The 14,838-nt window shown below is 40.9% G+C and overlaps 1 protein-coding gene and 1 long non-coding RNA gene across 8 annotated transcripts in view; one reads left to right on the top strand and one right to left on the bottom strand.

Moving 5' to 3' along the window:
• Positions 1-14,838, bottom strand: part of LOC147030968 (macrophage mannose receptor 1-like) — a 355,425-nt gene that overhangs the window by 95,655 nt on the left and 244,932 nt on the right. For all 6 annotated transcript variants that reach the window (XM_085875590.1, XM_085875591.1, XM_085875593.1 and 3 more), the window contains 2 exons: positions 14,453-14,553; positions 1,893-2,038 (listed from right to left, as the gene is read on the bottom strand). In XM_085875590.1, coding sequence (XP_085731716.1) covers positions 1,893-2,038; positions 14,453-14,553 — 247 coding nt within the window. The remainder of the gene's footprint in view (positions 1-1,892; positions 2,039-14,452; positions 14,554-14,838) is intronic.
• LOC147030969 (uncharacterized) overlaps positions 313-14,838 on the top strand; it is a 37,650-nt gene continuing 23,124 nt past the window's right edge. For both annotated transcript variants that reach the window (XR_015056604.1, XR_015056603.1), the window contains exon 1: positions 313-991. This is a non-coding gene — a long non-coding RNA (uncharacterized LOC147030969). The remainder of the gene's footprint in view (positions 992-14,838) is intronic.

The following is a 14,838-nucleotide window of genomic DNA, read 5'->3' as shown; positions in this document are numbered from 1 at the left end:
TAGGCATTTATACGAGTATTCTTAACAGTATGAAGTGATCGTATCTGCGAAAGACACTGGATTTTAAAGTAGTGTGTACACACCAAAAATGTCTCAAGATAATTTATAAACAAAGAAAATGTTTGACAGGAAGGTTTAAAAAAAAAAAAAAAACCTTCCTATCAGACATGGTTTTAAAAATTAAAAAAAAAAAAAATCGTTTTCATAATAAAAATATGCACAATGAGTAATTTATTCTGTTGCTGAATGTGTTGAGCAATTCACTTGTGAAATGGGATTTTGACACTTATCTCACAATGAGACGACATTTCATGCCAAGTGTGCGTGCGTGCATTTCACGTGGAAAGCCATATGAAGAATGGAGCCCTGCTGATGTTCTCGGCAGTCAGAAAACTTATCAGCTTACAGGTTAATAAGGTACTTACTTTAGGTAAGCAACCTAATAAGGATCTTTGGAGGGCAAACAGACCAGTGTGACCACTCCTCGTTTTCATAAATGCCAAGGTGAGCCAATGAAAAAAGCCAAGAATTCACAAGGTTTCACAAAAGCGATGATAATGGAAAACCTATACGCCAAGAAAACCTACAGAAAACCAAGACGCCAAGGTGAACAACGAATAGCCAAGATCTTGTGAAAAAAGCCAAGGAGTGGTCACACTGACCGGGACAAGAAGAGGGATCTGTGGGAGGACAATGCCTGGGTGCTCCACCATGACAACGCCCCTGCTCACAGTGCCCTGAGCATCCAACAATTTCTGGCGGAGAGGAACGTGCCAACTCTGGAGCAACCCCCGTATTCGCCAGACTTGGCCCCTTGTGAGTTTTTCCTATTCCCCAAGCTCAAGGGGGTGATCAAGGGGACCCAATTTCCTGATGTGGAGGCCATCAACAGGGCCGTGACGAAGGAGCTCCGGAGGATTCCAGAAGAAGCCTTCCGGGGGGGTGCATCAAAGCGTGGAAGAAGAGGATGGACAAGTGTGTGAGACTGGAGGTAAACTAGCTTGAAGGGGACAAGCTGTGATTTCAATATATTTTTTGGAATAAAATTTCTGTGGTCAGTCCCGTTACTTTTTAGACGAACCTCGTATATGTATGTATTTATGTACACATGTATATATATATATATATATATATATATATATATATATATAATGCCAGGTGTTCGCTTAATGATTATGGTGACAGGCTTGGGATTTCTCGGGTCCCAAGTTCAAATCCTGCCTACCATTGAATTAATACCAGGTGGGGTTGACTCTGCCTGTCATCCTTCAGAGGTCGGCAAAATGAGTGCCAGCTTGCTGGTATCCTGTGTCAGAGTGGCGACCCCTCCAGGATTGTGCCCAATAGCCAAGGAGACTGCTTCGGCAGCACCAACGCTCTGCACAGAGTATGGTACCAGTGGATGGATGGATATATGCCAGTGCAAAGGAGTTAAAGGAGCATTAAATCTTCAGTATGTCATCATTATCATTTATTACCTGCTCAATTTCTGGTTACATTTGACATAACCAGGTATTATATGTGTATTTGAACAGTTTTATGAACACCTTTCTGCTCCATACACTTTCATGGCAGCAATATGTTGATGCTGACCTTCCCTTCCTCAATTTCTTTGATGGTGGATGGATAAGGTATTCTGGCAAGCTGGGCATGCAATTCCTAAGTAAGTAAGCAGGTGTAGTTTGCAAGCATATGTGGGGGTGTGTGGTGGTAAGCTTTTGATTTTCTGCAGAATAGCGAGTTGGTGTGGCAGAGTGGGATTTTGAGGTGTATGAGGATGGAGTATTGTTTGCATGTCTTACCCATCTTTCATTCCTTATACCATCCAATTATTCAACCTTTTATGAGAGGTGTACATTTTAGCAACTTATAAGTGGTGTCTGAAAGCTTGCCTTGAGTCGGAAGGAGAACCACCCTGGAAAGCAACGGCCACGTGGTCGAGTGGTGGGAGGTTCAAGTGTTTGATGTTCTGAAATCATCCTGTGCCTCTTGCACAGGAATGATAAGTTTATTCCACAGTTTCTATCATTCCATTTGACTGTTAAAGGGTGGGAAATGCAAAGAGAAAGTACAAGACAATTATTTACTTTGTTCACTGCAATAATGTCTACTCTGCATTTATTCCACAACAATCAACCACAACTAAAAACTGCCACTGATGGAGAGCACAGAATCTCAAAAACATTTGTCACTGTCCTTTTGTATTTGGGACACACATCAGGCTATTTCTCGCCAATGCATTTAGGTTGTAAATGTTTAAGATGGTACAGTAATTAATTTTATGTATGATTACACAGTAAGTACGTAATGGACATACGACAACAAAATGCTTTTAAATCAATCAGTGACCCACAAAGACAAGATGTGGCTTCCTCAGTAGAAATTACTTGGAAATTAATTCAATTCCTTTGTAATATCTGTGTCTGTTATGGAGTGAAAGTGAAACTTCACTCCATATGGAGTAAAATACGGAGTGAAAACTTCAACGACTAGAAGGGCACTCGGAAGAGCGCATAGCCGTATACCTCCGCCACGCAATGCCTGATCCAGTAGAACATATCGGGCACAATAAATTTTTGAAATATCGTGCAATGTATTATTTTTGGGCTCATCTCTCAATGGTGAAGAATCACTTTGAAAATTAAAAAATTCTCGTGTCCGGATCTGGATTCGGATCTTCACCAAAATGAAACCAATTTGTCCTCATCACACACCCAACCTGTCCACCAAGTTTTGTCCGAATCTGTCAACAACTTTTTGACATATCGTGATATATGTCGTTTTTGGCCCTGTCTCTCAATGGTGAAAAAAAATCACTTTAAAATGATTGGATCCGGATTCGGATTAGGATCATCACATACCCGACGTGTCCACCAAGTTTTATCTGAATCTGTTCACAACCTTTCGAGATATCGTGCCATGTATCGTTTTTGGCCCTATCTCTCAATAATGAAGATCAATGGAAAATTCTGGTCACCGGATCCGAATCCGGATCCGGATCTTCACCAAACCCAAATCAATTCGTCCTCACACACCACCCAACCTGCCCACCAAATTTCATCCGAATCCGTCCACAACTTTTTGAGATATTCTGCACGCAAACAAACAAGCAAACAAACAGACAAACAAACAAACATACAAACAAACAAGCAGTCATAGACTGGTACTTACCAAATCGTCAACTTGACCTCTGACCTTGTCTAATAAAAGCTGTCTCAAGAGAAGGTAGCGACGCAAACCAGAAGTTTCTACCATGATTCTGTAGAAAACCTCTCATAAAACATCCGATTTTTACCAGAATTTCGACAAACGAGTGTGAAGCATACTTAACCGTTACCAAAATTGAAGACAGGATTGAAATTGACTTTAAAACGAGCGCGTAATGCCGTGTGTTACAATCCCCCGCATTAGCATAATCTTCAGTTTAGCCTCAGAAACGACACCTGACATAAATCTCATAAAACATCCGATTTTTACCAGAATTTCGACAACGGAGTATTAAGCATACTTAACCGTTACCAAAAGTGAAAACAGAATTGCGATCCGAGTTAAAACGAACTCGTAACATCGACCGAAGCAAAAATCTCCATTTCTCCACGCAATTATTTAATATTATTTTATCAAAGTCACAAAACCGTAATATTCGGCCATCCACCAACAATCTTTACATAATCCGACGGCTTAGCGAGTCAGGCATGCCACGATAACCTTTATTGGGATAAAAAATGACTTTTAAACACCATCTTTATCGAAAACACCGTCAGCGCGCACACGCAAAACCATTACGTGACTCAACGCCGCGTCTGCTCGAGCGTGCTGCACCACGTGACGAGCCGTGATGCGGCGAGTGAAATATTTTATACAATCTTAAAACGTCTCCAAAACATCTGATTTTTACCACAATTTCGACAACCGGGTGTTTCGCGTCCCAAGCGATCGCAAAAACCGAAGACAAAATTAAAATCAAAGTTAAAATGAACTCGTAACGTCGACCGAAGCAAAAACACTCCATTTCTCCACAGCAATTTACGGAATTATTTAATATTTTTTATAACACTGAAATGTTTTAAACAGCCGTAACTCGACGAATTGACACCCAAATTCCACTGAACTTACCTCAATCTTCCAAATTCATGCTCAGTCAACAATACCTGTGGTAACTTTCCTCGAGTTATCATGTTTTAGATGTTTGACCTCACTGTGACCTTGACCTTTGACCGATTTTGACCAAAATCTAATGAGCGCTAGCCATTACCCTCGTGAATCACGTGGTGTAATTTGACATTGGTAGCTTATTCCGTTCTCGAGTTATCGTGCCTACAAATAAACACACAAACAGAGGACGGAAGTCATCAATATACTTACGAAATCTTTAGATTTCGTAAGTAACAAGCAGTCATAGACTGGTACTTACGAAATCGTCAACTTGACCTCTGACCTTGTCTAATAAAAGCTGTCTCTAGAGAAGGTAGCAACGCAAACCAGAAGTTTCTACCATGATTCTGTACCAAACCATCAAAAATTGAATGTTTGACCTCACTGTGACTTTGACCTTTGACCGATTTTGACCAAAATCAAATCAGCGCTAGCCATCACCCTCCTGAATCACGTGGTGTAATTTCACATTGGTAGCTTCTTCCGTTCTCGAGTTATAACTTTTTTTTGGATGTTTGACCTCACTGTGACCTTGACATTTGACCGATTTTGACCAAAATCTAATCAGCGCTAGCCATCACCCTCCTGAATCACGTGGTGTAATTTGACATTGGTAGCTTCTTCAGTTCTCGAGTTATCAGGCCTACAAACAAACAAACACATACACAAACAAACAGAACGGAACTGATCAATAAAGATTTCGTAAGTAACAAGAAAAAGACATCGTGCATAGCATACTTGCAAAATCCACCCCCTTCAAAGGTTGCCATGGATACAAATTGTCCAATGCATTAAGATTAAAATTGACAATCTTAATCAAAGCTCATCAATCGTATGAAAAATGATTATTTTTCAGATTGAAATTGATGATTTTATAAGTTTGACCTTGAGTTGACCTTTTGACCTCAAAAATAGTTGCTTTCCCAATTCAGTGATGCAACATGCAAATCCTGGTCAACTTTCAAGGCAATCAAATGAAAAATGACGATTTTAGAAATTCGACCTTTGATCTGAAAAATCAATAGGCTTCTCAGTTGAGATTACCTCTACAGCTTGGTGAAGTTTAATGCCGATCGGTTTAGAATTGTGACCTTTACATGACTGACAGACAAACAGACAGACATAATTATAAAATCGGCTGACCAATATCTATCTATAATTCCAGCAGTGTGTGTGTGTGTGTGTGTGTGTGTGTGTGTGTGTGTGTGTGTGTGTGTGTGTGTGTGTGTGTGTGTGTGTGTGTGTGTGTGTGTGTGTGTGTGTGTCCGCCGTTTCTCGACAACCACTGGTCTGATGTAATTTAAACTTGCCAGATATATTGCTGGGGACCTGAGGATGTGCCTTTTCAAGGTTTGATATTAATCGGACAAGTGCTTCCCAAGTTATGGCCATTTATTTACCAAACCAATGACAAGACAGGTTGTTGCGTGGGCGTGGCCGATGGGGAAGGGAAGCTCAGCCACGTTCCCCATTGCGGGTTACAACGTACGGACTTCCGGATAGTGATGACTTCATGTATTCTCATAATTTCTCGATTTCTTATGTGCATTTATAGATAAACACAATGCCCCAAGTTATGATCGTTTTCATATTAGACGGTGTATAAATTTTGGTAACATCAGAGTGCTGGTATGCTCCGAACCAGGAAGTAAATTTTTTTCTCTCTCTTCTCTTCTCTTTTTGTTTTTCCTTGCCACGACATTGCGAAAAGGTAAAATACGTTGGCGCTAATTGAATAATTGGGTATTAAAACTAAATTGCGAATAATCGTAACTGCGAATAATATGCGAACTTCTGGGCCACGCACATACGGGCACGCGAGAGCGAAGAAACGGCCTGCGTGGTTGTTGTTTGTTGCTCGCGGTTTGAATATTTATTTATTTATTTATTTATTTATTTTACGGGCACGTACTAGTACTTGAAAAATATTCGATTTTGCAAGTTACAAGAAAGACGTCATACATCGCATGATACATGCAAAATCTATAATAACAAAAAATTTGACCTTAAAACATTTTTGCTGGTTGAATTCATTGACAAAATAAACAAATCCTCTTCAAATTTCAAGTCAAATGGATGAAAACTGCCAATTATAGAAATGACTATGTCAACTTTTTGGCCTATGTAGACCTTTTGGTTTATATTGATCTCAAAAATAATTGGCTGGTTGAATTCAGTGCCATAAAATGTAAATCCTCTTCAAATTTCAAGTCAATTGGATGAAAATTGAGGATTTTAGAAATTTAGCCTATGTCAACCTTTTGGCCTATGATGACCTCAAAAGTAATATAGGTGGTTGAAGTCAATGACCTGATATGAAAATCCTGTTCAAATTTCTACTCATTCAGACGAAAATTGAGGATTTTAGAAATTTGTCAAATTTGTTGACGTTTGGCCGATATTGACATTTTGACCTCAAAAACAATAGGCTTCTTGCTTATGGACAAACCATCATCAGTCAAAGTTTTGTGAAGATCTGTTTAAAATTGTGACCTCTAGGCGATAAATATAAAAACAAACAAACAAGCAGTCATAGACTGGTACTTACGAAATTGTCAACTTGACCTCTGACCTTGTCTAATAAAAGCTGTCTCGAGAGAAGGTAGCGACGCAAACCAGAAGTTTCTACGATGATTCTGTACCAAACCATCAAAAATCGAATGTTTGACCTCACTGTGACCTTGACCTTTGACCGATTTTGACCAAAATCGAATCAGCACTAGCCATCACCCTCCTGAATCACGTGGTGCAATTTGACATTGGTAGCTTCTTCCATTCTCGAGTTATCGTGCCTACAAACAAACAAACACTCACACAAACACTCACAAACAGATGACGGAAGTCATCAATATAATTAAGAAATCTTTAGATTTCGTCAGTAACAATAAAAGACATCGTGCAGAGCACGATACTTGAATAAAACAAATTAGACCTAAAAAATAATGGCTGGTTGAATTCAGTGACCTGATATGCAAATCCTCTTCAAATTTCAAGTCAATCGGATGAAAATTGAGGAATTTAGAAATCGTACCTTAGTTGTTGACCTTGGGCTTATGTTGACCTTTTGGTCCATGTTGAACTCAAAAATAATTGGTTGGTTGAATTGATTGATATGAAATATAAATCCTCTTCAAATTTCAAGTCAATCGGATGAAAATTGAGGATTTTAGAAATCTCACCTCAGTTGTTGACCTTAAAAATAATTTGAGAAATTTGACCTCAAGATGACCTTTGACCTCAAAATCAAGAGTTGAGTTGAGATTACCTCAAAATCAGTTGAGATTACCTCTCCAACTTGGTAAAGTTTCATGACGATTGGTTTAGAATTGTGACCTGTAGGTGGTTGACAAACAAAGAGACAAACAAAGATTTTGGAAATCTGCTAACATCACTGCCCTGCATAAAAAAGGTGCAAAAACAGATCCCTATAACTACAGACCAATCAGCCTTCTCCCAATCATCAGCAAGGTGATGGAATCCATCATCGCCTCAGATATGAAATCCTTCCTCTTCTCCAATGGCTTGATTTCCAATCATCAATTTGGTTTCAGACCAGGTCACTCTACCCTGGATATGCTGCTTCTGCTCTCCCATCAATGGATGGAGGTCCTCAATGCCAGACAGGAAATCCGAGCCGTATCCCTGGACATATCACGTGCTTTTGACACAGTCTGGCACCCTGCCCTACTCACCAAACTCTCTTCCCATGGTATTCAAGGCCATCTCCACTCATGGCTCGCAGACTTCCTCTCCTGTCGCAGTCAACGTGTGGCCCTAAATGGAGTTCTTTCATCCCCTCTTCCTGTGCAGGCTGGAGTTCCTCAAGGTAGCGTTCTGGGCCCTGTTCTTTTTCTGGTTTTCATCAATGATCTCTCGGACTCTCTGGAAAATCCTCTATTTCTCTTTGCCGATGACTCCACCCTCTGCCGTACCATCTGTCATCCCTCAGACCGGCAAGCAGCAGCTTCTTCACTCACTGCAGATCTGGATAATATCACAAACTGGTCCAACACGTGGAACATGTCTTTCAATCCAGACAAATCTCACACCCTCACTATGTCTCTTCGAAAGGACCGTTTACAAAACCCCCCCATCCACTTTCTCAACAATCCTCTGGAAGAAGTCTTTTCTTTCAAGCTTCTAGGTCTCACTATCTGCCATGACCTTTCCTGGGAAAGTCACATTTCCAACCTCGCCTCAAAAGCCAGTCGCCGACTGGGAATCCTCCGTCGTGCTAAGTCCTTCCTCGGCCCTCTTGAGCTCCTGACCACTTACAAAGCTTTTGTCCATTGCCTGATGGAGTACTGCTCTCCCCTCTGGGCTGGTGCTCCTGCCTCCCACCTTTCTCGGCTTCACGCTGTCGAAACCAGGGCATTTAAGATCATCGGCATCTCCCGCAATGAAGCTGAGTCTTTGGGCCTCTCACTCAATCACCGCAGGTTGGTCGGTGGTCTTTCTGTCTTCTACCGACTCCTCTCCAGCCTTGCCCCCTGCTCTCTCTGCGATTTGTCCCCACCACATTTCCACAGGGCGCTCAAGGTCCGCCAACAACCCCCTTCTGGTAAAACTACCAAAATCACGAATCACTGCTCATCTTCACTCTTTCATTCCTCTTTTTTCCCGCCTTTGGAATAAACTTCCTCACTCTATTCTTTCCCATTCTTCCCTCCAGGCTTTCAAAACAGCTGTTCACCACCACCTCTTATCTTCCCCCATCCAAATCCTCGATCTTTTCTACCAACGATAATCCACCCAAGCCCACTTCCTTCATTTCTCCTGCTTTCCTTCCTGAAAGTCCCTGAAATGTCCATCTTCTCTTCGCCATGTTCCCCGTCCCATCCCCATCCCTCTCCCTTCCACAGTTCACCTAATGTGTCTGTTCCCCACTGTTTTGTCCCTTCCACTCCCGCCCCTCTTGTCTCATGCCTCCTTGCTGTGAGTTGTGTGTTAGCTCTCATGCGAGCCTCGACCAAGGTATACAAAAAAAAAAAAAAAAAAAAAAAAAAAAAAGACACAAACAGAAAGACAGAATAACAAAATCAACTGACCAATATGCTTGAAAAATCTTCGATTTTCACCAGTAATAAACAGACAAGGTGAAAACAACCTCCTTCTGGCTTCCTGCAGTTCATTCTTTTGAAGCTTGAGTTTAGTTTCTCTTCAAGGTCAAATTAACTTGGAGGCAATATAACAAGCCGATTGCATTCTGGGAGTAAGCACATTTAATCCCTCATCCCTGAGCTGCCAACTCGATGCAAGGTAGTTGTCAAATGTCATGAACTGGTTTGGTGGCAAGAACCAGGAACTTTAGGTTGTAATAAGCGGTTGTGGACACTTTTTTTCTTTGAGTAAACCTGACCACATCATGCAGTACAACTGTTAGAGTTTCTGTCTCAATCCCAAGCTAATGTCTTGGGGATCCCAGACTCAAATCACATGTACATGCATACAGTATGTGTTTGAATATCGTCTAGTAATGTCGTTGTAATTTGTATAAAACTACAATGACATCAAAGAATGTCTTTGTCTGGCATGTGATACACTACATGGCCAAAAGTATACGGACTCTCCTCCTAATTAATGGATTCGGCTATTTCAGCCACACCCATTGCTGACAGGTGTATAAAATCAAGCACACAGCCATTGTCAGTAGAATTGTCAGTAGAATGACAAACATAACAGACAAACATTACCAGTAGAATGGGCCGTACTGAAGAGCTCAGTGACTTTCAACGTGTCAGCATCATAGGATGCCACCTTTCCAACAAGTCAGTTCATCAAATTTCTGAACTGCTAGAGCTGCCCCGGTCAACTGTAAGTGCAAACGTCTTGGAGCAACAACAGCTCAGCCTCGAAGTAGTAGGCCACACAAGCTCACAGAATGGGATCGCCGAGTGCTGAAGTGCGTAGCGTGGAAAAATCATCTGTTGTCGGTTACAACACTCACTACAGAGTTCCAAACTGACTCTGGAAGGAACAGCAGTACAAACACTGCTCATCGAGTGCTTCATGAAATGGGTTTCCATGGCCGAGCAGCTGCACACAAGCCGAAGATCACCATGCGCAATGCCAAGTGTCGGCTGGAGTGATGTCAAGCTCACCGCCATTGGACTCTGGAGCAGTGGAAATACATTATCTGGAATGATGAATCACGCTTCACCATCTGGCATTCCGACGGACAAATCTGGGTTTGGCGGATGTCAGGAGAACGTCACCTGCCCGAATGTGTAGTGCCAACTGTAAAGTTTGGTGGAGGAGGAATAATGGTCTGGGGCTGTTTTTCATGGTTCGGGCTAGGTCCCTTAGTTCCAGTGAAGGGAAATCTTAACACTACAGCATACAATTACATTCTAGAGGATTATGTGCTTCCAACATTATGGCAATAGTTTGGGGAAGGCCCTTTCCTGTTTCAGCATGACAATGTCCCCGTGCACAAAGCGAGGTCCGTACAGAAATGGTTTGTTGAGATCGGTGTGGAAGAAATCGACTGGAATGCACAGATCCCTGACTTCAACCCCATGAAACACCATTGGGATCAAATGGAACGCCGACTGTGAGCCAGACCTAATTGCCCAACATCAGTGCCCGACCTCACTAATGCTCTTGTGGCTGAATGGAAGCAAATCTACACAGCAATGTTCCAACATCTAGTGGAAAGTCTTATCAGAAGAGTGGAGGTTGTTATAGCAGCAAAGGGGGGGGGGACCAACTCCATATTAATGCCCATGATTTTGGAATGAGATGTTGGACAAGCAGGTGTCAACATACTTTTGGTTATGTAGTGTATATGTATAGGGGGTGTCAATAAATGGTTAACTGCTTCAAATGACATCTGTACTTTCAATTACTACCTTAATTTTTGGGGTTTTTTGTTTTGACCTTTGGAGAAGTCATTCAAGCATAACCAAAGTATTCTCTGGAAAAAGTGACGTTTTCAATGGAGCAAAGAGTAAACATTGTCAAGTGATATTTTGAGACCAAATCAATTGCTTCCATCCTGACGAGGTTCTCTCCTGAATATGGAGTACATCCCAGAAACAAGCCAAGCAAGCCAGCCATTTGGAAACTTGTGAAAAAGTTCAAAAGTGAAGGAACGATTCTCAACATTAACAAAGGAAGGTCCGGTCATCCAAAAAGTGTACGGCGTGAAGGAAACATGGAACGAGTTTGTGAGTCAATCATGCAAGGTCCGAAGAAATCGCATCGACAAAGATCGGCTGAACTGGGTCTCACTCCCAGCAGTATCAGAAGAAGAATGAAACAATATTTAAACCTCTTTCCTTTCCACGTCACAACGGCCCATAAATTGACCGATGGGGATAAAGCAGCACGAGTCGCTATGTGTGAGATGCTGCAGCAGAAGATGGAGGCAAACCCAAACTGGATTCGCGATGTGTGGTTCCGTGACGAGGGACACTTTCACGTCAATGGTGCTGTCAATTCACACAACAACATTTTCTGGGGAAGTCAATGCCCAGATGAGGTTGAAGAGAAGTCACTTGAGGGTCAGAAAGTCACTGCTTTTGTAGCTGACTGCTTCAGAGGTGTGTTTGGGCTGTATCTGGGAGCAGTGGTTTGAGATTAATGGCCTCCAACCATTGCTGAGAGAGGGGTAGCATGTCCAAAGTTGAGTGACTGGGTTTGTATTGGTTTGAAGACAACAATGGAAGAACGGTTAGCATCAATCAAGAACGATACCAGTTGATTGTCAATGCATTTTACGAAGACTTGAAGCAATCGATGAGCAGTGCGGCCCTCCGGCGAATGTAGTTCATGCAAGACGGTGCTACCCCGCATACAGCCAACAAAACAATTGCCTTTCTGTGTCAAAAATTGCCCAAAAAAAAATTCGGACGAGTTCTCAGTTTGCGTATGGAAAATGAATGGTCTCCACACAACCCCGACCTCAATCCGCTGGATTTTTTCCTCTGGGGAGCTTGTAAGGATAACGTCTTCAAGGAACGCCCCAGATCTGAAAGCAGCAGTTGAGGCTGATGTGCAGACAGTAACCATTAAAACTTGCAGAAACGTCATTGACAGCTTCGCAATTCGTGCGAATGCATGTTGTGTGCGTGGGGGTGCTCACATCGAACACCTCAACGATAAGCATATGAACGCATCATGAGTTTCATTTCTCCATGATTTGGTTTTCATTTTCCGAGTTAATTTTTGTTTTATTACTCAATGTTTTGGTTAATGAAGTTTGGAAGTGGTTCACCTTTCATTGACGCACCCCGAGTACAAGTCTGAGCTCAAATTGTTTAAATAAAAAAAAACAAGTGCTTGTGAATTCATTTGCATATTATGATTCAAGTTTTCTTTGATTTTTTTCATTTCTTCAATCTCTTGTATGTAAAATCAAATGCATTGTAAATGTGACATCTTGAGTCACACAAATGACAACCTTATTTGCTGGTGAGAAATTTATGTGGTGTAAGGAAAGACTGTATCAAACATATTCATGGATGCCAAAGAAGTGATCAAGGGCAGTTTTCATCAGAATACATAAATAAGGAAGTTTTTGTACACCGCTCCTTCCCAATTCCATATCCAGGCGATGCATGAAGTCATCGCCAGGCGCCGAAGGAAGGCAGTATACTCAGTTTATACTCAGTTTGTTTGTTTTCTTGTTTGTTTGTCCGGGTGATATCTCAGCCATCCTTTGAGCAAGAAAGCTGAAATTTGGGGACAAAAGCGAAGATGTGCTTTGGCAAAAACGACATTTTAAATGTTTTTTTGATTAATCAATTAATTGAATAATTACTTAATTATTGTCAATTTATTGATTCCTTATTTATTTATTTCTCAGGTGGGCAATATCTCAGGCACTTTTTGATTAAGGAAACCTATATTTGTACATGACGGTGACCAAGCGACTTGGTTATAAAGGGTATTTTTGATTTATCGATTAATCAATTAATCGACTATTTAATTTTTCGATAAATTAATTTTCAAAAAAATTACAGATTCAGGTGAAACAGTGGTGGTTTAGTTATGCTATTAGTCAATTAATTAAGATATTAATTATTTTATGATTATTAATTTATTTTAATTATGCAATTAATCAATGAATCAATCAATTATTGCACACTGCTCCCTCCCAATTCCGTCTCCATGTGCCGAGGCACCCCAGGAATGTTGCGCGCTGGAGGATTTGTTATTTAATTATTTGGAAGGGGGGCAGTGTACTTTGAACGTATCTCTACTTGTTTTTGTTTAAGTTATGATGATATAATTAATTATCTTAAACAATTAAGACTACCTTTTGTCAAGAAGAAATAATCTGGAGCTGCATTTTAAGTTCATTAGTCCGAATCATTCAATAGTCCCAAGAAAACCATCATGCAGCATCTCTCCCTCACTAACTATAAAGGAAGCATCATTAACTTTAGTAAGAAGCAATGATCAATTGAGCTTTGCTGCCCATATTTCCCCCAATATAAATAAGGGGAATATGCATTTTGTGGTGATTTGTAAGAGTTTTACTGAGCTCCACAGTAACATGTTTGGATACTGAGCTCGACATTTTCAGGTGTAACATCGCAAAGCATCTTCACTCCAATTGCTCGTCCAAGGATTGCCACTGAACCCTGGACAGTTTCCCGTTGTAGTTCGTTACTTCCTCCACCAAAGGTGGATGGAAGTTATGTTTCAGCACCAAAGTCTGTGTTGTCCATCTGTTTGTCAGCAGGATATCTCAAAAAGTTATTGATGAATTGGGATGAAATTTGGTGATTGGGTTGGGTGTGTGACAAGGGCGAACTGATACAATTTTGTTGAAGATCCAGATGCGAGAATTTTTTTTAATTTTTTTCGTAATTCCTCACCACTGAGAGATTGGGTCAAAAACGATATATAGGACGATATTTCAAAAAGTTGTCGGTGGATTATGATTAAAACTTGGTGGAAGAGTTGGGTAGATGACAAGAACAAGCCGATTAGATTTTGGTTAAGGTCCGAATGTAGATCTGGTCTATCAGTCGGATACAAAATGTAAACTGTCCAGCCTGGCGGAGGTATGGGCTCTGCCGAGTACCATTGTAGTTTTGTTGTGATATTTCCTGGTATCTTTTTGAGTTTTCAATGAGGTTGTATTTGGTCAATCCAGTTGCTTTAACTACTATTGGTTTGAGGTCAAAATATTTGGCTGTGGTTCTTTCTGATATATTTCAACCAGTCACTGTATATAATATATATCAACATCTCTATGAAGTGATCATATCTGCTAAAGATACTTGTGTGAATGGTAAAAGTAGTTTACCAATCACTCACACCTTCTTTTTACAGTTTACTGTACCATCATCGTTGGACATTGTTCCACAGTGCTCTTCCAGCCCGAAGTTGTTTGGCTCCACATCAGCCCAATATGTGAAATTCAGTGTTGTCCGGTCAACCCATCTGGAAACAAAACAAAATAACTGAGATGCAGAAAATCAATGGTATTCTCTGAGCTGTTTCTGCATCGTTATATCATCATATGGCTATATAAAATGATCATAAGAGTGGTGAGATAGAGAAACAAGTATACCAAAACATGTTTGGTCTCATAATATTTTACAATGAAAGGAAAAGAAAATTAAGTAACTTGACTTGATGAATCTATTAAAAAAGGGAGAAGTGTCCATCTGTCTGTCCATATCCGTCCCTCGTTCCATCCGCATCTGTATCCATCCATGTCCATCT

This window comes from Eptatretus burgeri, chromosome 3, assembly GCF_056783735.1.
Source record: "Eptatretus burgeri isolate ZD-2024b chromosome 3, Ebu_testis_v1, whole genome shotgun sequence".
NCBI classification, from domain to species: Eukaryota; Metazoa; Chordata; class Myxini; order Myxiniformes; family Myxinidae; genus Eptatretus; species Eptatretus burgeri.
The sequence above is the reverse complement of the archived record's forward strand: the minus strand, read 5'-3'. Positions and strand labels throughout refer to the sequence as shown.